Below are 27335 nucleotides of genomic sequence, written 5' to 3' on the forward strand. Positions count from 1 at the left end.
TGTGCAAATACAATTCTAGCTGCTGTTATTATTGGTACCAATCAAACATGAATCTTCTTTACTATATTTCTCTGGTAGAATACCCAATAAGAATACCTCTGGCTTAAACTCTACGGGCTGATGTATCACTTTCTCTAACCATGTTTGTATTTTAACCCGATAGCTTTTTTGCGTTCCTACACATCCACCACATATGATAATATGTTCCTGGCAATTGGTGACATTTCCAACATCACAATTGATTACATTATTTTGATAACATGATTGTGAGGATGCTGTCATGGTTGTAAGTGTGAAAAACAGTCATAAGTCCCTTTTTCAGTGCCATTGTAACCTCAATGGTCACTAAACGAAGGTTGTAAGTCAAGGACTACTGGTATAAAGAAGGACAGTCAAATCTTTATGTAGACACTATAGATCACTTATCCAACAATGTCTACAATGATTGTGGGGATTTGTAGCCTGGAATGGAGGCAGATTCTTGGCAGAGGGGCATAAAATCATGAATGTAGAAAATGCAGAGTACTTTTTTAACCTTCTTTTGCAAAGCTACAACTCTATGATACCCATTAAAGTTAAATGCAAGGATTCTACAAGAATCTGAACTACTAACAGTCAAGGGAAATGAGTGGGAGATAATAAGAAATTCAAGTAGGCTGGACTTAGATCTGTTGTGGGAGTGCAGGGACTCATGACTGATGACACCTTTGATTCCCCCCTTGGGCTCAGCCTGCTTATCTCCACAGTACCCAAAATCAATAAAAGAATACAGCATTCATCACCATCAGATGCCTAAATTGGTAATGGATTTGGCTATGAAATCAAGAGCTATTTAATATCTGTTATACCACCTTAAGAATCACAGACAACATGAATACTATCTGCTGAGAAGTAATAATGAAACTAAACGAACAAGCTGCTTTCCTTTAATAATTAGCAGCAATACATGTTTTTGGCAACCGTTGCCATCCCATGTGTCAGATTCATGAAAAGAAAACCTTATCCTGTTTGGTTGCATCAATTACTGTTGCCATGGCACCCATTACCTGATTTCTAACGCATCAAAAATTGATGGGGAAACAAGGCTTGAAAGTAACAAAGCCCCTTTCTCTGGGGAAGATAGCCCTAATTATAAGCATTTTAGAAATTGAGATTCCCCCTTCCCCCCATATTTTTTTTAAAGATCAGAAGTAAAATTCAAGCATTTCTTAAAAGCTGGGAACTTTACCCTTTCCAAAAAAATGTAGGTTTTGCTTTCTCCTTTGAATTTCCATCTTCATCCCTTGAAGATTTGTTTTAGAAAAGCAGAAAAACTCCTGCCTTGAAAAAAAGATTTGCAAGACCAGGAAGGTAAGCAGGATTTTAAAATATTAGCTGCAAGAAAGTTCCTGAAATAATAGAATAACAGAGTTGGAAGGGACCTTGGAGGTCTTCTAGTCCAACCCCCTGCCTAGGCAGGAAAACCTACACCACTTCAGACAAATGGTTGTCCAATCTGTTCTTAAAAACTTCAGTGTTGGAGCACTCACAACCTCTGGAGGCAAGCTGTTCCACTGATTAATTGTTCTCACTGTCAGGAAATTTCTCCTTAGTTCTACGTTGCTTCTCTCCTTGATTAGTTTCCACCCATTGCTTCTTGTTCTACTTTCAGGTACATGTAAGCCTCAAACTAAAAGAGGCATGACAATGAAAAGAAACACAAGGGGGAAAAGCAGAAATCTGCTTTTAATGCTTTTAATGTATGTTTTTACACAAAGTGTTTTATCTTTAAGTGCAAGGCTTGACCATTTGTTTTGCTTGCCTGCTTCTAAAAATGACTATTAAATGGTGCACTTTGGGCCAATACCATCAAGGGAATTGAAAATAGCTCAACTGGGTTCATGCTAAGCCCCACTTATGCAAATAGATATCTAGGGAATGTTGCAATGGGTCCCAGGCGGAGGAAATAATATCCTAAACCAGAACACAAGATCTCATTTCCAAACAGAAGCCTTATGCAATTTAGAAAGTGCTTGGGCAGATTTCCCCTTTTTCAATGTCCTGTCCAAGGAATGCTGACAAAGCTTAGATCTTCCCATTTTCCTTACATAAACAAGGGCTTGAGTCTACCGTAAATATTTTCTTTAAGAAATCTGAAAAAGGGCACAGTTCAGGATTAAAGAGTTAGAAGAAAATCAGATAATTTAGGCAGCTTCAGTTGAAAACTCTCCAAATTCAAATAAAGACCATGCTTTCTAGGTGAAAATTTTATCCTATAACCTTAATCTTCAGAAAAAAAGATGAATAGGCAATTGATTGGATATACTTCTGGTCAGGAATGACTAGATGAGCGATGGCTAACCTTTTCATCACCGCGTGCCGACCTGCATGCCAGAAATGGTATGCAAAACCATCCAGCTAGACTGCGCGCCTCTTGCTGGCCTTCGCACACACGGGGACCCCCAAAACGGGAAAAGGATCGTTCCAGCATGCATGTTCGCACCGGCACCTGAACTTCCGGTTTCCGGCACGCAAGCTCCCAACAACATCTGGCGCGACAGAAACCTGAAAGCTCAGGTGCTGGCGTGCGCATGCGCACGTGGCAAGATCAATCCTAAATTAGCGCCAAATAAGCGCCAAATAAGATCAATGGAATGCAGGAGGGGTTGGATTTGGCCTGCTTGTGGGAGCGCAACAACTCTGAGCTGGTGACATGTTTCTCGCCTCCCCCAGCTCTACTTGCACCTTTCCTACACTTATTTACATATACTAGTTTAGTTTAGTTTTATTAAACTTGTATGCCGCCCTATTCCCCGAGGGGACTCAGGGCGGCTAACAAACTAAATAGGGAAAAGGGGAAGTACAAAAAACAAGAACAAGACAAATACAAAAAACAAATTAAAAACTCATCAACAGCCGCAACAATTCGAGTGGGGCTGGGAACTCATCAGCCCCAGGCCTGCCGGAACAGCCAGGTTTTAACGGCTTTGCGGAAAGCCTGAAGGGTGGCGAGGGTCCGAATCTCCACGGAGATCGTTCCAGAGGGCCGGAGCAGCCACAGAGAAGGCCCTCCCCCGGGAGGTCGACAGTCGACACTGGCTAGTTGATGATTAGGATTTATTTCATTTATATGCCGCCCTTTTCCCCGAAGGGGACTCAGCGCGGCTCACAACTCAGTCAGGGAAAGGAAGTACAAACAGGGGATAAAAAGACAACAACAATATACAATTTAAAAACACACAACAACCATACCATTCGAGAAGCGGGGCAGAAGCTCTTTAGCCCCAGGCCTGCCGGAATAGCCAGGTTTTAAGGGCTTTGCGGAAGGCCTGGAGGGTGGTGAGGGTTCGAATCTCCACGGGGAGTTCGTTCCAGAGGGTCGGAGCAGCCACAGAGAAGGCTCTCCTCTGGGTAGTCGCCAGTCGGCATTGGCCGGCGGATGGAATTCGGAGGAGGCCTAATCTGTGGGATCTGATCGGTCTATTGGAGGTGATTGGCAGCAGGCGGTCTCTCAAGTACCCAGGTCCAATACCATGAAGGGCTTTATAAGTGACGACTAGCTCCTTGAAGCGTATCCGAAGACCAATAGGCAGCCAGTGCAGCTCGCGGAGGATAGGTTTCGTGGGTGAACCGAGGTGCACCCACGATCACTCGCGCGGCTGCACTCTGGACAAGCTGATGGAATCCGGAGGAGGCCTAATCTGTGGGATCTAATGGTGTTGGGAGGTAATGGGCAGAAGGCGGTCTCTCAAGTACCCAGGTCCGATACCATGTAATCTGCCCTACACATTCTTTTCATTTCAACTAGCACAAATATGCATTCCTGGTTGCTTTAATACAAAATAGTATTTTTCCAAACTTACTTTAGATTAGTTTCCACAATAGGCACCTTCTTTATGTGATATAACCTTTTCGAAGAATCCGAGCCTTCCAAAGAAGGAAGGAAAGTCTTCCGGAGTTTATGTATTACGTTTTTAAAGGTCCACAGGGGGAAAAAAGCATCCACGTTGGTTACCATAGCGACGGTTTAACCTATTGAACTGGAAATATCCTCCCAGGAAAAGCTCCTGGCCGGATTAATTGGGACTGTGTGAACTCTCAGCTAGCTCTAGTCTTAATGTTAAGAAAAAAAAATAATAATCAATGAATAAGAATAGACAGCATGCCTGTAATGTTGTGGGCAGCTTCCTCCTCCACTAATTAAGATTAATACATGTTTCTTTCAGCCAAGAACAACAAAAAAAAATGCAGTTACTGGATTCCCAACTGTAACTAAAGATGAAACACCCTGATTTCTTTCATTCTTTAATTCCTCCTCTTACAAGAGGGTCGAATTAAACAGTCATTGTCAGCAAACAAAGAAAAAAGAAAAGCTCGACCCGGTTTTATAAACTCCGCATTTCATTGAACCAAACCTTTTCCAGTGCAGAAATATACATGTGTAAAATTGTTCAGTTTTTTTAATTATTAGGTTATGTTAAGTGATGCTTTCCAGTGATGTGTTCCCATGGTCCTTTGTTAGGTGTGTGTGGGGTCCTCATCCAAGATTACCGTTTTATAAATTTTTTAAAAATATATTTATCACATTTGGTAAATGTTCATTACCGGACAATTCAACATCTGTAGGAAAGATTAGTCATTGAAAACTGTACGTAAGGGGAACAAGGTCACAATGTTTACCTAAAATATAATTTAATTAGGAAAAGAGTTTTCCTAGGCCATTCCACCACACACAAGGCTACAGATCTAAGTTTCCAAATTATGCTTCGCTACAAACCAGTATCTGCAGGGCCCTTGATGCTCTCCAAGCCTGCTTGTTTTCCATGCAGACGTTTCATTACCAAACTGCGTAACATCATCAGTGCTACCCTAGCACAGATGTTTTACCTAATTTGATAATGAAATGTCTGCAAGAAAAGAACCAAGGTCAGAGACCACCAAGGATCCTACAGTTCCGTCCCTGAGCTACAAATACTCTCTTCTATTGAACCAGTCACTTCATACCAGAAAAGCCAAATGGACCGAAAAACAATAAAGTTATGTCTCTCAAAGCATCTGGTTGGTCCTTGCGTGGAAGAAAATGGGACGAAAAAGCACATTGTCCAGACTCATCAAAGATATTTTTGGTAGCCTCTGTTCTCCATAAAATTTTAAGATGAAAATTCCTTCTAAAGGATTGATTGATTGATTTGCACTTTCCCTGCAATTTAGAGATACTGCAGATTCTATTTATAGAAAAAAACTAAGCTGGCATACGGTACAAATCCATGTATCCTAATTCATAATTTTCAGCACCATCATAATTCTGAAATGCTTTTCAAATTCAATGTTATATCAGATTTACTTTTAAGAGGTGAAGTTGCTCTCAACATCAAAGTTCACTCTCAAAACTTGATTCACCCAAGTCAGGAATCGAAGATCCTTCCCCCCCCACCCCCCGCCAAAAATGTATAAACTCCTTGCAATAATTAACATGTACAGTGCAAAGCATATTTTGAAGACATGCAAGGCACATTAAATAGTTAAGTAGCAACACACCTTGGCCCTCATCTGCTGGGCCCAGTTGTCTATTTTGGGGGGGAAGGGGGGGAGACGACTCACAGAGAGGTTAAAACCCTTTCTAATTCTACTTCTCATAACACAGAATAAAAAGCTAATGTAAACAAAAGCATGCTGTAATGAAAAACAGGGAGGAAAAATACAAACATCAAAGGGAGTATCAAAGGATTTGTTAACCATTGTACTTTGAAGCTCCAATTGTCTATCCTGAGGAAGTACTCAACTTTCAAATAATCTTCCCCTCAGTCTCATAAATTCGAACTCCTAGAACACAGGAAGGGGCAAAACGGAAGTAGAAGAGGACAACATGGTACTTAAGCTTCTTCTGCATGAATATTTAATACAGGCAATCAAAAAGAATATCAGCTTCAATTCGTCTGCTGTTGACTGAACCAAGGCCTAACTAAACAGACACGTAAGGCATTGTGTACTCTCTCTCAATAGCCCCAGACGTAATACAATGCGGGGTGTATTCACTTGCCTTCCCTACCGGTTCATAAATGTGACTGCACACACGTGAGCTCGAACACGCCACTTCCGCGCATGTGCACCGCCTTCCGCGCATAGTGTTTTTGGTGAAAAAAATGGCCTAAACTGGATGCCGTAGAGCCAGGACGGAGGGCAGAGCCACCCACGATTTCCGCTACCAGTTCAGGCAAACCAGTCCCGAACCGGTAGAATACTACCTGATACAATGGATCATGGAAAACCAAACATGGGTTCAATCCTTTCACATTTTTTCAATGCTTACATGATCGGATGTAAAGGTCTTCGCTGGACAAGTGAACAACGGGGAAGGACAATGGGAATAAATCATATGCATTTTATGCAGGGAGTGAAGAGAGGTCTTCTTGGAAAAGACCCTGAGGTTGAGAAAGACTGAAGACAAAAGGAGAAAGGAAGGCAGAGGAAGAGATGGTTAGCTGAGATGAGTGTCATCCATGCAATGAACCTGATTTGAGCAAACTCCAGGTGGAGGCCAGGGGGGACTTCGTGTGGCTGTGATGCCATGGAGTCACAAAGAGACAAATTAGCAACTCAACAAGAGGAAGACTCTGTAGGGAGGTACTCGTCAATGAATGAGGAGGTGCTCCATCATTTACTTTGGATATAGGGTGAAGACAGATTGATCTAGTTACCTCCACGGTCATTGTTTTCTTCTTTACAATAGAAATAAAGCTGGAGCTGCTAATCCAAGTCCTGATATCCACAACTCGATTAAACTTGGAAAAGTATTCCCAAAGAAAGAATATTTCTCTTTACACTACCTTGTTCTCCTTCGCAAATCTTAGGAAATAACACCCACTGGATAAATTGGACCAAATGGAAAAAAAATATGGTTGGAATGAAGAAGAGTTCACCAAATCAGAAATTCTACTGCACACACATTTCTAAAATTGCACTGGGTATATGAAGAAATTAAAGATGTGTGGTGAAAGAGAAGAGAGCTAGGACATGTTTTGATGAGTCATCACCTCAGATTTGGGCTCACAAATGTTTTATTGGCCAGCCCGGGTAACCTCAGATGTGATGAAGCATAAACATGGATCAGAATAGTCATTTACCTTTTTAATAAGAAGTGCACACAGGATTATTGTATACTAAAGGGTGTCAAACTGAAGGCCCGCAAGCCACATCCGAGCTGCAGGGTGCTCAAATCTGGCTTAAATCTGGCCCACGAAGGCACCCTGGAAACAGTGCAGGACTGGCCCGCGGTGCCTCTGTGCAGCCCTCCCGAGCTCCGCTTTTTGCTGCAACCACCTCCTGCAGCTCTCTGTCAGTGAAAATGGAAGCCATTTTCGGGGAAGCCATGCCCACTCTGGCCACACCCACCCCAGCCCCCCCCCGGAGGTCAAACACAACCCTGATGTGGCCCTCAATGAAATCAAGTTTGACACCCCTGATGTATACAGCCATTTTTGTCTTGCAAATCTAGTGCTCATAAGGCTGATGAACAGCTCATGAGGTCTCCTGCTGACTGCCAAGGATAAAAATGCATTTCTCAGCAGGATTGGCTGGGCCCTAAAATAGATTGCAACGTCCAGGAACTACAATAAGCACTGTTCAAGAGAGCTTTCAGCTCATTAGAATTTCAAAATAAAATTCCTTTTTTTTTTTTGCATTAGGCAGGAGTAAGTCAGCATTTTTTGTTTCAACTACCCGCAGAAAACGAATTCTTCCATGCAAGTCAAGTAAACCACACCTTGCAACAGTACAGCATTTCCATGTTATTTTGTGGGTGTATCTTTGTATTGCCCTTTGAAATCCTACACAAGGATGCAGTGCAATGGATGAGTGCCAAAGGATGTTCCCTAGAACAGGTAACAACTTGGAAATTAAGTCTTCTTATTAAATTAAGTGAGAGCCGAGGTGGCGCAGTGGTTAGAATGCTGTACTGCAGCCACTTCAGCTGACTGTTATCTGCAGTTCGGCTGTTCAAATCTCACCAGCTCAGGGTTGACTCAGCCTTCCATCCTTCCGAGGTGGGTAAAATGAGGACCCAGACTGTGGGGGCGATATGCTGACTCTGTAAACCGCTTAGAGAGGGCTGAAAGCCCTATGAAGCGGTATATAAGTCTAACTGTTATTGCTATTGCTATTGCTATTCTTTAAGGCAGGAATAGGTCATTACCAAGCTGATTGCGGTATTGGTTACCACGTTAGAGGCTAGAGTCGTAATGGCGAACCTGTGGCGTGTGGAATCATATCTGCGGGCACGCAAGCCATTGCCCTAGCTCGCTCCAGCGTGCATGCGCATTACCCATGCTGCCCTTCCCTTCCCAGGAGTCTCACGCGATGCCAGGCAAGTACAGGGCAAGTCAGGAAATGGGCTGCGATAACACACATGCTTTTGGCACCCAAGGGAAAAAAAGGTTCACCATCACTAGCCTAGAGGTACGGAAAGTAAGGCAAGACAATGTGATATAGTTGTCAATGCTTTATGACTTGGACTGCTTCAAATCCCACTCAACTATGGCTTTAGCTGGATGAGTATGGGTCAACTGCTCATACTCAGTCCCAAGTTACTCACAGCTTTTTGTAATGGAAAAAGAGATGGATATAAATCCAATTAAAAACTTAAGTCACTGGTGAGTGCCTTAATTTTTTTTTTAAACAAAACCAGACGGATTTGAGTTTTTATTCGCAAGGTCTCAAAGCCTCTGTAAGATCTAGGGCACCAATTTCTCACTTTATAAAACCATCCATCCAGATCAGCTTTTTCCAACCTTGGCAAGTTTTAAGATGTGTGGATTTCCGCTGTCACAATTCCCCAGCCAGCATGGCTAGCTGCGGAATTCTGGGAGTTGAAATTCACGCATCTTATTCACGCATCTCAAACTTGCTAAAAGGTGGGAAAACCTTCTAGAGATTCCAAAACCGAATTCTCAAAACTTCAAAAGTGATCCCACCAGTCTCTTCAGGCTGGACAGCAAATAACAAAATGGTTCCCAAGCCAAAAGGTTGCCTTCTCCTTAATATAAAGCTACCATATCCAACATCTGAGCAGATGGCTAAGCGCTTCGAAGAGAAGACTGAAAGAGGAAGTCTTATCACTGCAACGCTGTTTTATAAACCCAAATTCCACCAAAGCTCAAGAGCCTGTCCAAAATTTGCACTCGCAGCATCTATGCCTCCTTAAAGCCATTATATTTGGGGAAAGATGATGAGTTAATTTATTTGTCTATTCCAGCAAAGCAAAGCAAACAGAATCTTGGTACTTAAAAGGTTGTTTCATGCATAACATAAATGCATTTCCTCCAGGAATACACCTTAATGAAAAGCAGCATATATGAGGTTAAAATCATTACACCCAATTATCTTAATAACAATTTATTCCTAGACAGTCATCACTATAGGAACCATCACCCTATGTGAAGAAACTCACTGAAAATGAGGCATGTTACGCAGGGGTCGGTTCGTTAGTAAAAATAAATTGTGCATGCGTGTTTCGTTTAAAACAATCTGCGCATGTGCACAACATTAAAAAAAGAATAAAAATTATTTTTTTAATGAAGGTTGTTCTGCGCATGTGCAAAACAGAAAATAAAAATGGTGCCAATGATCATAGAATCAGCAGAGTCACATGTCCGCCGGAGTTACTACCTATTCAGCCGAACTGGACCGAATAGGTAGGAACCCACCTCTGATGCTACAGAACTGTAAAAAAATGAAATGTTAAGCATAAACCTCGTATTCAAATTGCGCCTGGACCTCACTTTGTGAAGGGTTCATAGACAAATTGTTATGCAAACCAGGACCCTATATAGCAGGAATATCAAACTCAATTTCATTGAGAGCCGCATCAGGGCTGTGGTTGACCTCGGGGGTGGGATGGGGTGGGAGGCAAGGGAGGGCTGACTGGGTGGGTGTGGCCAGCTTGACTCCACTTCCCCAAACTGCTGTCATGTTTCTTCTTTCACTGGGTAGACCAGGCTGAAGCAACACGGGCACAGGCAAGCCCCTTACATTCTCCAGAATGGCCCTGCGGGCCAGATCCAACCACATTGCGGGATGGATGCGGCCCACGGGCCTTGTGTTTGACACTCCTGCTATATAGGCTGCATATGAAGGCTAAAACCCAGGGCAGATTTTTAACTTGTTTCCAGCAGAAGGCAGATATACACAACACAGGGAGGTTCTCAATGAACTGCAAAATATTAGGAAAAAAATAAAAATAAACGTGACTTAGGAAGAAACTACCAGAAACTCAAACAAGCAGAAACACTCTGAAATATCAGCATTTGAGGAACTGCAGTAAGCGAATCTAAAGCAACTCCTTTTTTTCCCCTCCCTTTCGCCTTTGTAGTTTTTTAGGATTTTGGAGGGGGCCAATGCACTTTTGGTCACATTATGGCATCAGTATGAAGCAGAATCTAGTTATCAGAAAGAGGGTTACAAATACAAATAGATTTAAATAAACACATACACATGTTGAGCAACAGTTCAAAATTATGACTGATCTACCTGGCGGCTACTTATGACCTAGATTCAAAATCCTAAGGGATTGAAAAGATGGTCACGTGTCCAAATGTCAGGCACTTGGCAACAGACACATTTACGGCTGTGTTCCACATCCTCCTGGTTAATTTGACTGCATTTTCTATAATAATTTGCTAAAAACTGGCACTTCTGGTTTTGAGCGACTGTACCCGCGCTTAACTGTATGTCTGTGTGTGTGGGAGGTTGTGATCCACACATTTTATGACTGTCACAATTTACAACTGTGATGGGCAGGTTCCATTACGGTTGTAAGTCAAGAGAATGCAGAGGGGTGCCTGGTTTAACAGATGAATGAAACGGAGGGATGTCTATCATTAAAGAAAGTCTTCAAATCAAAGAACAGATGGGATGTACATCATTTGCTTGACAAGGAAGTAAACTGATGCAAATAATATAATTTGTGTTATTGGTGGACTGGCATTGTTATATCCATGACGTAAATTGCAGAGGATATTTAAGCTGTAGCATATAATCAGTTGCATCAAATTCTGGTAAAATATGGCTTTTATTGTATACACAATAAAAATAGTGTGTCTATCTAAAACACCAAAAATACTGAAGTACGCGTACATCATATATAGTATAGGTTATATACAAATCATTTACTCGATGACAACATGTAGCTATCACTGAATGACTTTTAAAAGCTAAGCAGGGTGGATCTGATTATTACTTGAATGGGACAGATAATTGTGATAATGCAACAGACAACATTCTCTTTATAAGAGCATAACAGTGATGTTACATCACTGAAAACTTGAAATTTGCTGCTGGTAATATGCATGAAATGGGCAGCAATTACTGTGCAATGTAACATGTGGGGTACATCATTTTATTAAGCCAGATATGTCAGGATAAGATATATAACCATAACGACAACATTCTTTCACTGGGAGTCAAGGACGTTCAGCCTGCACCTGGAGAGGCGTGACTGGGAAATTAGGATGGTGACCTGATTGGACCATGTGATGGACATGTGGGTGCAGGGGGAAGGGACTTTGACTTTCCTTTGGATGGGGAAAACCCAGGAGACTTCAGATTCAGGTTTTTCCAGATGTGCCAATATGACATCTCTTAATAAAATGGAACTTGGAGGAAATGCTTGCCAGAGTCTTACTTGGTTGGGGGTGTTACTTGGAACCCTGACATGCTGGCTAAGCACAATCGGCTTGGTTATGTCACAACCAAGCCCCAAACCACAGTTTTTAAACCACAGAAATTGGGTTCTCATGTCACATTAAGCCAACAATAAAAAAATGTTACAGCTGAGACAGGGCACAAAACGATGGCTGTTTTTAACTGCTTCAAATGAGACCTTTTTCTACAAAATATATATATATATTCTAACTCTGAAAGAAAATGACCCTAGTTACTCATGCACTTCTTTTAACAGGCTAGGTCAGGGGTCAGCAACCTAAAGAGCCGCAAAGGTCCTAACCGGAAGCCCCCTGTTCAATTCTGGAGCCGACCGAAGTCCGGTTCCCCTATCATAGAGTCTCCTCCTAGCACGGCATCCTTTTCTCTACCTATCCTAACAGAAAGTCCTATCAATTGTGGAGCTGACTGGAAAACCCGCCCCTTGCTATAGAGTCTCCTCCTGGCGCACCCTGCTTTCCCGACCTCCGCCACAAACCAGAAGCTTCTCTGAAAATTGTGGTGCCGACTGACAACAGGAGCCACAGCAGAGGGATGAAAGAGCCACATGCGGCTCCAGAGCCATGGATAACTGACCCCTGGGCTAGGTGAAACTTGAACCTGATTTGACATTCCCAGAATTATTATCAATTGTGTGTTATTTACCTTTCCAGAAAAAGCCTTTGAAAGGAGGCTCTATGAGATGAAGTCTTTGAAAATACATTTCAGAATGCTGATCTGCGAAGGCCAACCAATCTCCAAAAGCAATAGCAATAGCAATAGCAATAGCAATAGCAGTAGACTTATATACCGCTTCATAGGCCTTTCAGGCCTCTCTAAGCGGTTTACAGAGAGTCAGCATATTGCCCCCAACAATCTGGGTCCTCATTTTACCCACCTCGGAAGGATGGAAGGCTGAGTCAACCCTGAGCCGGTGAGATTTGAACCGCTGACCTGCTGATCTAGCAGTAGCCTGCAGTGCTGCATTTAACCACTGCGCCACCTTGGCTCTTCAAACCCATGGTAACACTAAATAGTAATTCTATCAACCTTAGAAAGAATTTTGTAAAACAAAGGTAACACACAGGTTTGAAATATAGCACCTTAAGATAAACAAAAATCTCATGGTTTGTTAATTAACAAAGGAATGTATCCAGGTCAGCCACAACCTTTTCTTACTGATGAAGACAGACATAATCCTTCATTCATATTTCTCCAATGGCTACAACCTTCCAAATCTTCTGGAATTCCTGGTCAGTATGGAATTTTGGGAGGTGTAGTCTCAAAATATCTACTAGGATTGGAGAAACTACCCTATCCACAATAAAAGCCAAGTAATAGGACTGCAATGAATATGCATTTTCAGTGGATCTCGTATTGGGCAAGATCAATTAAGAGGTTCTGCTGAGTCAGCTTCAAAAGCACTTACTCTCTGAAAGGGGCATTATACATCCCTTCCCATTTTTGAAACATAAGCAGGTGAACCTAAGAATTCTACTCTATGAAAATCCTGTAGCTAAAGTCTTGGCAAGTAACTACATATCAGTTCATGGATTGTCTGATTATGGGGAGGGCAGCTTACATCAGGGTTGTCAAACTGGCAGCCCGTGGGCCGCAGGCGTCACACAGAGGCCACACCCACTCCAGCTCCGCGAAGGGGGAAAAAATTCGTGAAACATCACATGATGGCAACGTGACGCAGCAAGCTTGACACCAGTGCCTTACATGATTCTACCTGTGCTTATTTTCCTCTATTTTAGGAGGGAGGGAAGAAGGAATCTCATCTTTATGCATTTCAATGCATGTCTGTCTCCGATTCTTCAAATTTATCACATTCATTTATATTCCTTTCCTCTAAAAACATTTTGTTTAGCAAGAAGATAGTCTTAGATTAAGTCTAAGTCTTGATTTTTGGAAAGAGTTAGGAGGAAAGCCACAAATCAACTAAATGAGATGCTGTGTGTGTGTGTGTGTGTGTGCGCGCGCGCATCTCATTTAATGGATTTGTGGCTTTCCCTCCCAACACTTTCCAAAAACCAAGACTTAGACTTAATCGGCCCCAATAAATTTCTCTTCCCATAAACTGAAGGCAGCCCTTTTGTTTCAAGCCACAATAGCCATTCAGATGGCCAATGAAACCACACATGCCCGTTATTCACACCAAGCAGGTTTCAGTGACAGGTTTCTGGCTAGCATTCTTTGAAGCCACTGGCACATATTCACACTCGGGGAGAGAAAACGGAATATTCGCAGATGTCTTCACAGATATGCCATGGGTTCCAATAGGCAGATTTTTTTAAAAACGGAAGAGAGAGCGAGAGAGAGGGAGAGCACCTACAGGTTTTGCAGTCCACATACACTCGTCCTGCTAAAGGAAAAGGGGGGGGGAACTCGGACACATCTGCTTACCACGCGTATTGGTTGCCATGTCTGCTACTTTCTGAAAGGCGTCCAGGAAGGCAGCTGCGGCTACAACCGTTGTCCTGGAATACAAGCAGACAGCATAATATTAGAAACAGATTGTTGCAGTCTATTTGGGTCACTACACAAGAAGAAAAAATACTATCAGACGGTAAAAAGAAGCTAATAAGACAGTTGTATATAAGATAGTTGTATATAGAACAAAGAAATGGCAATGGTCTCATTTGCTCCCTACTTTCTGACAAGCAAACTCAAGGGGGGAAGTCAGATCCACTTACCGTATTTTTCAGAGTATAAGACGCACCTTTCCCCACCCCAAAAAAGAGGGTGAAAATCTGGATGTGTCTTATACACTGAATACAACATTTTTGGCCTCCCAAAACCCTGCCCCCTTGGCAAAAATGGACGTGCAGAGGGTTTGGGAGGCCTGCAAAGTGCTCCTGGGGGCTGGGGAGGGTAAAAATGAGCAATTTGCTCATTCCCTCCCCCAGCCCCCAGGAACACTCTACAAGCCTCCCAAAGTCTATGCATACCCTGTTGGTTTTTTTGTAAAAAATGAGGCATGCAGAGGGTTTGGGAGGCCTGCAGAGTGCAAAAACGTTTTTAAAAAAGTTTGCCTCTTCAAATCTTGGTGCATCTTATACTCCGGTGCATCTTATACACCAAAAAATATGATAATAGCAACAGCATGTAGACTTATATACCACTTTACAGCCCTCTCTAAGAGGTTTACAGAGTCAGCACATTGCCCCCAACAATCTAGGTCCTCATTTTTACTGACCTCAGAAGGAACTGCAAAGGGGCCATAAGTAATAGTAGAAAGCACAGGTAGACCTCGACTTACAACAGTTTGTTTAGTGACCGTTTGAAGTTACAATAGCACTGAAAAAAAGAGGCGTATGACCATTTTCTACACCTCTGACTTTTGCAGCATCCCCATGGTCGTGTGATCGAAATTCAGATGCTTGGCAACTGGTTCATATTTATGACTGCTGCCGTGTCCCAGGTTCTGTCATCCCTTTTTAAGACCTTCTGACAACCAAAGTCAATGGGGAAGCCAGATTCACTTAATAGCAATAGCACTTAGATTTATATACCGCTTCACGGTGCTTTACACACTTCTCTAAGCTGCATCCTCATTTTACCGACCTTGGAAGGATGGAAGGCCGAGTCAACCTTGAGCCGGTCAGAATCAAACTCCTGTCAGTGAGCAGAGTTAGCCTGCAATGCTGCATTCTAACCACTGCGCCACCATGGCTCTTAATTACCATGTTACTTATTTAACAGCTGCAGTGATTTACTTAACAAACGTGGCAAGAATAATCATAAAATGGGGCAAAACTCACTTAAGGAATATCTCATTAAGCAACAGACATGCTGGGCTGAATTGTGGTTAAAAGTTGTGCACTAACTGTACTTCTTCATTGTCTAAAACTTAGCAGTAAGAGGTACATTAGAGAAGGTACTCTTCTAATTATTGCCATTTGTTTAATGATGGTTCAAAATTACAACAGTCTTGGAAAAAGTGACATACAACCTTGTCCTCAAAGTTGATAGTCGCACATACACACAATCACATGATCACAATTCAGGCTCTTGGCAATTAGCTCTCTTTTATGACAAATAGAACATAGAATAATAAGGTTGGAGGGGACCTTGAAGGTCTTCTAGTCCAACCCTGCTCAAGCAGGAAACCCCTATACACACACACATATACTGTGACATTCAGTTACATGATTTTGCAACTTTCCCAGCAGTCTTTTGACACACAAAGACAACTGGAGAAGCCAGATTCAATTAATGACTGTGATTCTCTTAACAACTGCAGTAAAAATGATTACTGCAGTTAAAAATGAGGGCCAGTCATGGATGCCTCATTTAACATCCACACTGCTTAGCAACTGAAATTCCACTCCCAACTGTATTTACAAGTCAAGGATTGCCTATATAATTAAAAAAGAACAGACAGGATGCTCAAAAATGCATACTTTATTGACTGAGTTTGCACATTGCACTGAAGTACATGATTCATTTGTTTTCAAAGTCATTTGACTTACTCTGCTGTGCAAAACCTCACTGGTGCAATTAGTAAACCATGCTTCAAGGCTTAGCATTATGAACCTATCTAGATGTGGGATTTATTCAACAAGCTAAGTTTAAGTGATAGTCCAGCAAAACCTTAGCGGCCTTACCAAGGGCAGTCTATGCAGATTTGAGCCCAGTATATCATGAGAACTCAACCTTTCTGGTTTATAAGCCATAGCTGGGGCTCGGCATTGTGTAAACTCTGCCTAAAGGTAAAGGTTCCCATCGCATTAATGTGCTAATTGTTCCTGATTCTAGGGGGCAGTGCTCATCTCCATTTCAAAGCTGAAGAGTCAGAGTTGTCCGAAGACGTCTCCATGGTCATGTGGCCGGCATGATTAAACGCCGAAGGCGCATGGAAGGCTGTTCCCTTCCCACCAAAGGTGGTTCCTATTTTTTCTATTTGCATTTTTACATGCTTTCGAACTGCTAGGTTGGCAGCTGGGACAAGTAACGGGAGCTCACTCCATTACGCGGCGCTAGGGATTTGAACCGCCGAACTGCCAACCTTTCTGATCAACAAACTCAGCATCTCACCCACTGAGCCACCAAGTTGATTCATTATACTGATTAAAAATAATTACTGCAGTTAAAAATGAGAGTCAGTCATGAGATGCCTCATTTAACATCCACACTGCTTAGCAACTGAAATTCCGCTCCAAACTGCAGCTATAAGTCAAGGATTACCTGTATAATTAAAAAAGAATAGACAGGATGCTCAAAAATGCATACTTTATAGAGTGAGTTTGCACATTACACAGAAGTACATGCTTCATTTGTTTCTGACTTACTCTGCTGTGCAAAACCATTTTACCCACCTCGGAAGAAGGCTGAGTCAACCTTGAGTGAGTGGGACTTGAACTGCCAAACTCTTGGCAATCAGCAGTCAGCAGAAGTAGCCTGCAACACTGCATTCTAACCACTGCGCCACCACAGCTCTTATAAGCCATAGTTGGGGCTCGGCATTGTGTAAACTCTACCAATTGAGGTCAATTTAGGAAACCATGGCTTAGCGTACGTTATCCCATCCATGTGTCAGTCGCAGAGCATTTCACCTTTGTAAGATGTTTTTACATCTTAGATGACCAATCTGACAGACCAAGCCATCTTTTGGTCAAGAAGTTTCCTATTCGGTAAATGAAACTGGGAGGGAGGAGGACTTCTTTTCATTTAAGTTAAGAGCCCTTTAGAATGTCCTCTACAGGGCTTCGGGGGGTGGAGCCTGCCGCCGTCGGGAGCTCAACGAAGCTCCTGTCAGGATTCTGGTTCGTATATCTTATAAGATCTATAGATATCTCCCCTTTCTGGCAGAAAGGGGCAGGGAGCAGGTCAGTCGTTAGGATCTCTTTGTAATTCATAGCTTTTTTTTTGCTGTGAATGGAGAAGAGGTTCAACATTAGCTGAGCCTTTACTCCGGCCAGGTTTCCGCGCTGCCTTTTTTGCAGCCCTAGGCAGATTGCCCCCCCCCCCAGGACAAAGCTAAGCTATTTAAAAGTCAATCCGGGCGGGGACCATTCCTGAGGAATTTCTTCTATTACTATCTAAAATACCAGCTTCAACTTCGCAAAAGGCTCCCTTTCTTTTTTAGCTGCGTCACAAGATGGCGATCTCGTAGCTTTTGTGTTTGATGTGACGTACTTAGTCAGCCCTACCCTCCTGAAGGCTCCTCCGTACTAATTGCTAAAAGATTAACTGAGGGGAGCAGAGACTTTGATTTTTGGCTCGCTTGACTGCTTGTCTTTTATTTTTACTCTGGAATGGCTCCCAAATCTAAACAGAAGCGCTTCCTTAATAACATATCTCCAAAAACTGCTATGAAGCCGCTACCCTTGCCTCCTACACCCTCCACGGGAGATTTGTTAACACAAGAATTTCTTCTCAAAACGCTTAATGATTTCAGACAGGAAATTAATCAACTGATATCGGATTTATATGATCAATTTGATGCTAAAATTGCTCAGGCAAAGAAGGATATGATCGGAGTAATGACAGTCATGACAGATTATATTGCTGAAACGGAAGATAAATTGGAACTTTTGGAAGAAACTAATCTTAATTTGATATCCAAAATTCAAACGTTACAACAGGAAATTGAAAATGCTCAAAAACAACTTGTCATGATAAATTATAATAAGACTGCCTTTGCCATAAGAGTTAGAGGATTGCGTGAAAACCAACAGGAAAATTTGAAACAGATCTTCTTTGAGGCTTTCAGCCGCTTGGTGGGAAGTCCGGGATTTAACTTTGATTGGCAGATTCAAAGAATTTACCGCCAGAATTCGTGGGTAGCAAAACAGCGACAGCTTCCGAGGGACATAATTATATACTTTACCACAAGGGAATCCAGAAATGAGATAATACAGAGGCTTTACAGCAAGAGGTTGAGAATTGATGGACAGGACTTGATTGTTTTTAAAGAGTTACCATCTCAAATATTAAGATCAAGGAGAGAGTACGCTTTCTTAACCGAAGAACTCAGAAATTCTCAGATTCCATACAAATGGGAAGTCCCAGCTGGTATTACAGTTACATTCGGCAACCAAAAACACCGCATTAATTCTGTCTGTGAAGCCCGAGAATTTTACTACGAGACCCTGAAGGCGGGACTTCCTGATTCATCCGGACCTGGAGAGAGACAAGGAGAAGGAGAAGACAAACAGCGAGACACGTGGCTACAAGGCGGAGGGTGTTGCTTTCCTCTTCCGGAAGGGCAGAAGACTAAAGAATAAAGACTTAGCGATGCTCTTAAAGCTTTACGATTTCCGTCTGGGATAAAATGGAAAAGTTGTATATCGATGATGAGACATGGAGACTGAAAGAAGCGTTGCTGATTGTGGACACATATTGTATATAAGATTTGTCTGAACTCTAACTCAAATTGCGCATGAATTATTTTCCTAGGCGAGGAGAGCGGAGATTGCGATCTTTTTGAGTTGTGGTCTGGGACGAACGGAGTTGGGAGGCGCGTGGGAGAGGGAAGGGTAGCGAAAGCTTAATTAGACTACTTGGGGCTAGAATGCAAGCTGATGTTTGTTTGAGTTGCTATTTCAATATAAGGTCAAGAAAGATTGGTCGGAGAGTCTTCAGGAAAGTGGAGTAAATATGGGAGGAGCAATGGATGCGGATAAAATATATATGTGGATATGGATAAAGGCAGGGTGGAAGGTAAAAAAATTTACATGTGGAGGTGGGTAAGGATAGAAAGGGAGGTGTTGGAAATGAAAAATGAAAGAAGTACTTGAGTTTAATGGTTTTATAGAAAGGTTTGGATATTCGGATAAAAAAGAGATAAATTAAAGGTCTGAATAGATAGACAAAGCAATGAGACTTTTAGTTGGGGAATCCTAATTGACCAACTTACCTGGCTCTAATACAGTTTGAAACCCTGCAAGTAGTAAAATAACCGAAATTTGGAATGAGCTACATTGTTTAAGATTTATAGATAATGGGAAGCTGTGTTAACGTAGTGGGTTTATTGACCCTTCTTGTTTCTCCTTTCTTTTTGTGTGTGTGTGTGTGTTTTTTTATTTTGTATTTTCTACTATTCTCCTTTTTTTTTTTTCTTTGGCTTTACTTTTATTTTATTTTTTTAATTTTAAAGTTAGCTGGCCTTATTATACTCAAATGCTTGTTAAAGAATTATGCCGGGTATGGGACCTGCGAAGCCGTAAGGGGGTTAGGGAGGGGGGATTATAGGGGGGAGGGGGGAGGGTGGAATTACAGTTTCAATTCTTAGAACAATAAGAATTCACTTGTATACTGCGGCTCGTTTTTCTTTTTTCTTTTTTTCTTTTTCTCTTTTAAAACAAACTGAAATGTATGGATACACCAAAGCGAGGAGAAGAGGGAAAGAGGAGGGAGAAGTAAAGAGGGAGTGAGAGGGAATGTAAGGAGGGTGAGATGGAGGGAGGGGGAGATGTCTGAGGGGGAAGGGAAGTAGAAGAGGGGAATGCTGGAGGGGTGAAATGAAAGTTGGAGGGGGAGAAGAGAGGGTGTATGGGGGAATGAAGTGTCATGTTGGGTTTTTTTTTCTCTTTTTTTTTTTTTTTTACGCACAGTATATAAGTGATTGTATAAAATGAAAATGAAAATGAAATAAAACTGGAACAATCCTAAAAAAAAAAAAAAAAAAAAAAAAAAAAAAAAAAAAGAATGTCCTCTACAATAAACGTCAAAATGGAACGGCTTCCTGAGGCAAAACCCATATCAAATGTCACGAGGAACATCGAAATGCAAAATTAATCCTACAGAACCACCCATCACGAAGCTGTCCCACAAAACTGCTTCTGGAATAGATGGAAGTCATAAGGGGAACAGGATGTCCATAAAAACTCTGAATCATGCATCTGTCCGAGGAAGCCCGTGTCAAAGGACATGTTGATGTATTACAATGATGCTGGTGAGCAGGAAAAATAAGTCATCGCTGGCATGTTGGAGCTTAAGCATTTTAAGATGGTTTCAACCTTCTTAACTGAGGCTGTGCTCTGTTTGCGATAAGCCACAGCATATGAAAAAACAAAGTGGCCTGCTTCAGATGTAAAATTAGGATTCAGTAGTCTACTAGGCCAGAATTCTCCCAACGTTTCCGCTTTGCGGACCAGCAGGGCGCCGGGAGGGGGGTGGTGGCCCAGTTGTAACCCCCCCCAAGTCAGAGGTTGGGGATCCCCTGTACTAGTCACACCAGCAGCGTCAAAAAAGGAGCTAAGCCAGCCTCTCTCCCAAAATAGATACAATAATATAGTGACATACACTATACCCATGACGTCGAACCTATGGCACGCTTGCCAGAAGTGGCACACAAAGCCATCTCTCCGGGCACGCCAGCCGTCGACAGTTGCTCTTCTGGGTTCCAGCTGGTCTTTGTGTGCGTGGGAATGCTGGAAACCGAAGAAGCAGTTCCCTGATGCGCATGTGTGCTCCAGGAAGCTGAGCTTCCAGTTTCTGGAATGCACATATGCAGCAGCCAGCTGGTTTTTGCTCACAGTGGAAACTGGAAGCTCAGCTTCCCGGCTGGCGCATGTGTGCCAGGGAACTGCTCTTCTGGCTTCTGGCGCTCCAATGCATGCACACTGGGGACCTGCTCTTTTGGTTTCCAGTGCTCCCCCGTGTACACGCTCCAGTTTCGGCACTCAGTGCCGAAAAGGTTTGGCAACACTTCACTATACATTATGACTAATGTGTGTACGTACATATTTTGGTTTAAGTACATGATGTTCAAATTGTTGTCTCCTCATTCAATACTTCAAGAAATATACAGGTAGCCTTCGACTTACGACCACAATTTGAGGCCAAATTTTCTGTTGTAGAGCAAGACATTTGCTAAGTGAATTTTGCCCCGTTTAACAAACTTTCTTACCACAGTTGTTAAGTGAATCATCGCAGTTGTTAGTTAAATCAGTTGTTACGTGAATCTGGCTTCCCCAATGTCTTTGCTTGTCTGAAGGCTGTGAAAGGGGGCGGGGGGTCACATGACTCCTGGACATAGCAACCGCCATAAACGAGTCAGTTGCCAAGTGCCTGAATTTTGATCTCATGACCATGGGGATGCTGTAACAGTCAAAAGTGCGGGAAATGGTTGTAAGTCACTTTTTTCAGGGCTATTGTAATGTCTAACGGTCACTAAGTGAACTGTTGTAAACCGGGGACTACCTGTAGCCTGGAATCAGTGGAATTTGGTTCTCTGTTGAAACTTCTGCCAAATGAAATCAAAACTAGCCATGTTTACAGCGCCAATTCCCAAACACAGTAGCCCTCGATTTATGACCAAAATTGAGCCCACATTTTTCTGTTGCTAAGTGAGACCGTTGTTAACTGAGTCCGACCTCATTTTATGACCTTTCTTGCCACAGTTGTTAAGTGAATCATTGCAATTATTAACAGTAACGTGGTTGTTAAATGAACCTGGCCTCCCCATTGACTTTGTTTGTCAGGTCACACATGTGACCCCGGGATACTGCAACCGTCATAAATATGAACCAGTTGGGAGACTTCCTGGGAGGAGCCTACTGGTGGGGGGCAGCAAAAAATCAGCTGCCTCCGAATTCCTGGCTACGTACCTGTTTAGAGGATCTTCCATCTGACGTCTTATCAGGTTTTCTTATCCTTCAGGCAAGAAGGAAAGAAGAAACTGTTTTGCTGGCAAATGCTCTTCGATTTTTGCAGCTTTTGTGCTTGCAAGGAAAGGGGGGCTAGCCCAAGGCAGAACGGCTGTCCATGCTGGGAACTTCAAACTGCCTTGTGCAGGACAAAGTAGGTCTCTCCCACTCTGCTCAAAGTTTTGTTTGATTTATTCTTATCACGAGCTGGATCCGTTTACTGTGGACAATAATTGCTTATCAACATTTTAGCTTCTTTTCTTTTTCTCCTCCGAAAAATTATTTACTCAGAGGCTTCTAAAATGGCGCCGAGCAGGCTGGTTTCTCCGGTAATAACGAACACTTTTTGCTAATCCTCACAAGAATTCAAAACAAAAGAGATTGCTTATCATTTGTTTTGGTTTCACAATAGAAGAATTTTACTCCTTCATTAACCTTGCTTATTTGGAAGTTAAATGGTGATGAATCTGCTGAATGGTCTTGTTACAATGTTTACTCACTGAAAGTTTTGCCAAGCCTTAAACTTCAAAATAAAAGCCTCTTTACTTAAAGCTGCATATTCAGGCAATAGAGTTTTATTAACTGCAGGCAGATAAATTTTGAAATGGCCTCAAAACCAAATATTAACTTGAAGTCGTCACCCTCTACTTCCAGGGGCACATCCTCAGTGCCTGGCACAAAGCTGCAGCCTCCGCTTCCTACACCCCCTGCTGGGGATGTGTTAACGAAAGAATTTTTCCTGAGTAATCTAAGCGAGGCTCTTAATGCACAGACAATTAAAATGGAAGATAAGTTTAGAGATAAGAGAGGTGGTAAAGCAGGAGAGAAAAGAGGAAATAAAAGAAATGAAAGAAGAAATTAAAAGTGAAATAAAAGGACTTAAACAGGAGCTGTATGAGAAATTTGATGCTAAGGTTGATAAAATTAGAGACGACATGCTGAGTCTTGTAACTGTATTAACAGAACATATTTCTGGAGTGGAAGATACTCTAGAGGTTCTTAATGATGCCAATGCTAACTTGACATTGAAAACAGAGGTGGTGGAACAAAAAGTGGAAAATGCTGAAAAAGAAATTATTATGATACAGTACCGACAAATGGAGTTCGCATTAAGAGTAAGGGGGCTGCGTGAGGAGAAACAGGAGAACCTGAAACAGATCCTATCGGAAGCTTTTGACTGCCTGATGGGAAGACCAGGGACCAATCAAGACTGGCAAATTGACAAAGCTTACCGCGTTAACTCCTGGCTGGCAAAGCAGAAGCAGCTTCCTCGAGACATCGTTATATATTTTACTACAAGAGAGTTTAGAAATATGGTACTGCAAGCATCTTATAACACTAAACTTCAAATTGGCGGTCAAGACCTGGTTGTTTTGAAAGAGATACCACCTCCAATGTTAAGAGCCAGGAGAGACTACGCTTTTTTGGTCGAAGAACTCAGAAACCGTCAGATACAGTATAGATGGGATGCACCATTTGGCATCATATTTACATTTGATAAGCAAAGGTACCGCCTCAACTCTGTATGGAAAGCCCGAGATTTTTATTATAATATATTGAAGGCCGGACACCCTGCATCATCTGGACCTAGAGAAAGACCGCAAGAAGGACAGGATAGACAGCAAACTACACAACCACCAGACAAGATGGAGCATCTTTCTTCTCTAGAAGTGCAAGGTGCTATCGAACCAAGACCTAGCCGCATGACTACTAGACGTATGGAGAAACAAGCTAAAAAGCAACAGCATCAACAATCATCGGCCATCGATCAAGGATCTACAACAACAAATCTGGAAGCAATGGGAGGAGCTAGACCTAAGGTTAAACAAGCCGTGCAGGAAGCTCTAAAAATGCTTCAACCAACCAAAGATGACAACTAAGATTTTAACATGGAATGTCAACGGACTGAACTCTCCACAGAAGAGGAAGAAAATATTTCATTATCTCAAACAGTTTAAGAACGATGTAATTTGTTTGCAAGAAACTCATATCAAGTCAACTGATCAAAAATATCTGATCAACTCAAAACTTGGTCAACATTTTGCAGCTTCTGCTATGGAAAAGAAGAATGGCATAGTTGTATACTTAAGAAAAGATATGAAAGCTGAATTAATAGAAGCAGATCCCTTCGGAAGATATATTGCTTTAGATTTAATCTTAGAAGGGAAAAAGACATTACTTTTGGGAATTTATGCTCCCAATCAACAGCAAGATAGATTCTATAGAAATCTTCATGCTAAATTAGTACAGTGGGACTATAGTTCCTGTATACTATTGGGTGACTGGAATGGAGTGATAGACACTAAGAGAGATAAGAAGATTTCCCGCCTAAATACCAAGATGCGAGCAAAGTTACCCAAATCTTTCTTTGACATTATGGATGATTTTGAATTGAGAGATATTTGGCGAGAAAGAAATGCAGAGGAATGTGACTTCACTTTCTTCTCGGACAGGCATCAATCCCTCTCAAGGATTGATTTTATTCTAACCACTAATGATTTGCTTTCTAGGGTCAAGAAAACAAAGATTGCAGCTAGGATCCTTTCGGACCATAACCCAGTTTGGATGGAGTTGGGAAGGGTAGTGCAGGCAAGAAGGTCTTGGAGATTGAATGAAAACTTATTTAGATATGAAAAGTATATTAATGATTGTAAAAAATTACTATCTGAATATTTTGTTTTGAATATGAATAAGGGTACATCTATGGAATTTGTATGGGACGCAAGCAAAGCGTACATGAGAGGAGTTTTGATGAATATAAATAAAACACATAGAAATAAGCAAGGGTTAAAACGAACAGAACTGGAAGAGGAAATTAAGAGAAAAGAGCTGGAGTTAACAATGAACCCAGACGATACAAAGGTTAAGGAAGCTATTAACATATTAAAATCTCAATTTGACATGTTGATCTCTGACCAGGTGGCTACTAATCTATTATATGCAAAACACAATACTTTTTGTAATGCAAACAAACCTGGCAGATGGTTAGCTTATCAGATTAGGAAAAAAAGGAAAACTCGAAATATATCTAAACTGATTTACAGAGGGAAGGAGGTGTTTCAACAGGAAGAGATTCAAAAGGCTTTCTGGGAATTTTTTACAGAACTGTATAAAGGGGATAAAATTAATGGTTTAGACATAGACAAATATTTAGACAAAGAGAAAATACCTTCAGTTAGAGAAGAACACAGGCAAAAATTGAATCAACCAATAACCTCGGGGGAAATCCTGCAGGTAATTAAGCAATTAAAGTCAGGGAAAGCACCAGGTACAGATGGCTTGACAGCGGTTTACTATAAAAACTTACAGTTAGAAATGGTAGAACCTCTTAGAGAATTATTTAATATGATTCAAACGGAAGGTAAAGTCCCTCCATCTTGGAAGACAGCGTTTATATCTTTGATACCCAAAGAAGATCAAGATACTACTCAACCCAAAAATTATAGACCTATTTCATTACTGAATGTAGATTATAAAATTTTTACTAAAATATTAGCAAATAGGTTAATGTTGGTCACTCAACAATTGATACATACGGACCAAACAGGTTTTATACAAGGGAGACAGATGAAAAGTAATGTTAGATTAATTATTAATGCATTAGAATATTTGGGAAAGAACAACCAGATCCCTGCTGCGTTTATATTTTTGGATGCTGAGAAGGCCTTTGATCGAGTTAACTGGCAATTTCTGTTGAAGATACTGCAAAAAATGCAGATAGGAGATAATTTTTTACAGTCAATTAAAGCAATATACCAACAGCAAACAGCACAAATCATAGTCAATGGAAGTCTAACAGACTCTTTTCAAATTGGAAAAGGTACAAGACAGGGCTGTCCTTTGTCCCCATTATTGTTTATTATAACTTTGGAAGTATTGTTGAATAAAATACGGGGCTTGGATGGTTTAAAAGGGATCAAGATTAGGCAGCAAGAATATAGAGTCCGCGCTTTTGCGGATGATTTGGTCATAATATTGGAACAACCGCAGGAATCTAGTATGGTTTTAATGAATATGATTAATCAATATGGTCAAGTGTCGGGCTTTAAAATAAACTTAGGAAAAACCAAAGTATTAGCTATAAATATGAATATTAAACAAAAGGAAGAATTAGGAGTGATGCTAGGATGTGAGGTAGTTAAAAAAGTCAAATATCTTGGAGTTAACATTTTAACTTCAAATGGGAAATTATATAAGCATAATTATGAACCACTTTGGCATAGCATACAGACAGAGATGAAAAAATGGGAGAAATTGCACTTATCTTTGCTGGGTAGGATAGCGGCAGTGAAAATGAACATTTTACCAAAATTTTTATTTCTCTTCCAAATGTTACCTATACTTTAAAAAGATGCGAACCTTTTAGAATGGCAGAAGGGTATCAACAAATTTGTGTGGGCAGGAAAGAAGCCGAGGGTAAAGATGAAAATAATGCAAGATGTACGTGAGAGAGGAGGATTGAAACTACCTAATTTAAAAATATATTATGATGCAGTGGCATTATCTGTAATTAGTGATTGGATTCACTTAACCAATGATAGAATATTGAACATTGAGGGACACGATCTGGTATTTGGTTGGCATGCTTACCTGTTATTCAACAAAAAATTGGATAAGAACTTTAAAAGTCATATTTTAAGAAATGCTTTATTGCGGGTCTGGAAGAAATACCAATATAAATTAAATGACAAGATACCCATGTGGGCAATTCCTAGACACGCAATTGAAAATATGAATACAGCACAAAAACAGGACAGAATTACCTACAGACAGCTTCTTACCTCGGAAAGGGGGGTATTACAATTAAAATCTTTAGAGGTATTAAAAGAGGAGAAGGTAGTTCAAACATGGTTCCAGTATGGGCAATTACAGGCTAGGTAGAAAATAGATCAAAAAATTGGTTTTATTCAAGTTGAGGATAATCTGTTTAAACAAATAAGAGATCAAAGCTTAATGCATATAAAGAGGATATATAATGTATTAATACAGATGGATTCGGAAACAGAATTAGTTAAAGATTGTATGATAAAATGGGCTCAAAATATTGAGGAACCAATAATG

At 41.3% G+C, this 27335-nt stretch overlaps 1 protein-coding gene across 10 annotated transcripts in view; it reads right to left on the minus strand.

Annotated features, from left to right (window-relative positions):
• The window catches only part of MTSS1 (MTSS I-BAR domain containing 1), a 170167-nt gene that overhangs the window by 105666 nt on the left and 37166 nt on the right, over positions 1–27335 (minus strand). For all 10 annotated transcript variants that reach the window (XM_032222244.1, XM_032222242.1, XM_032222241.1 and 7 more), the window contains exon 3: positions 14083–14156. In XM_032222244.1, coding sequence (XP_032078135.1) covers positions 14083–14156 — 74 coding nt within the window. The remainder of the gene's footprint in view (positions 1–14082; positions 14157–27335) is intronic.

Source organism: Thamnophis elegans, chromosome 8, assembly GCF_009769535.1.
Source record: "Thamnophis elegans isolate rThaEle1 chromosome 8, rThaEle1.pri, whole genome shotgun sequence".
Taxonomy (NCBI): domain Eukaryota; kingdom Metazoa; phylum Chordata; class Lepidosauria; order Squamata; family Colubridae; genus Thamnophis; species Thamnophis elegans.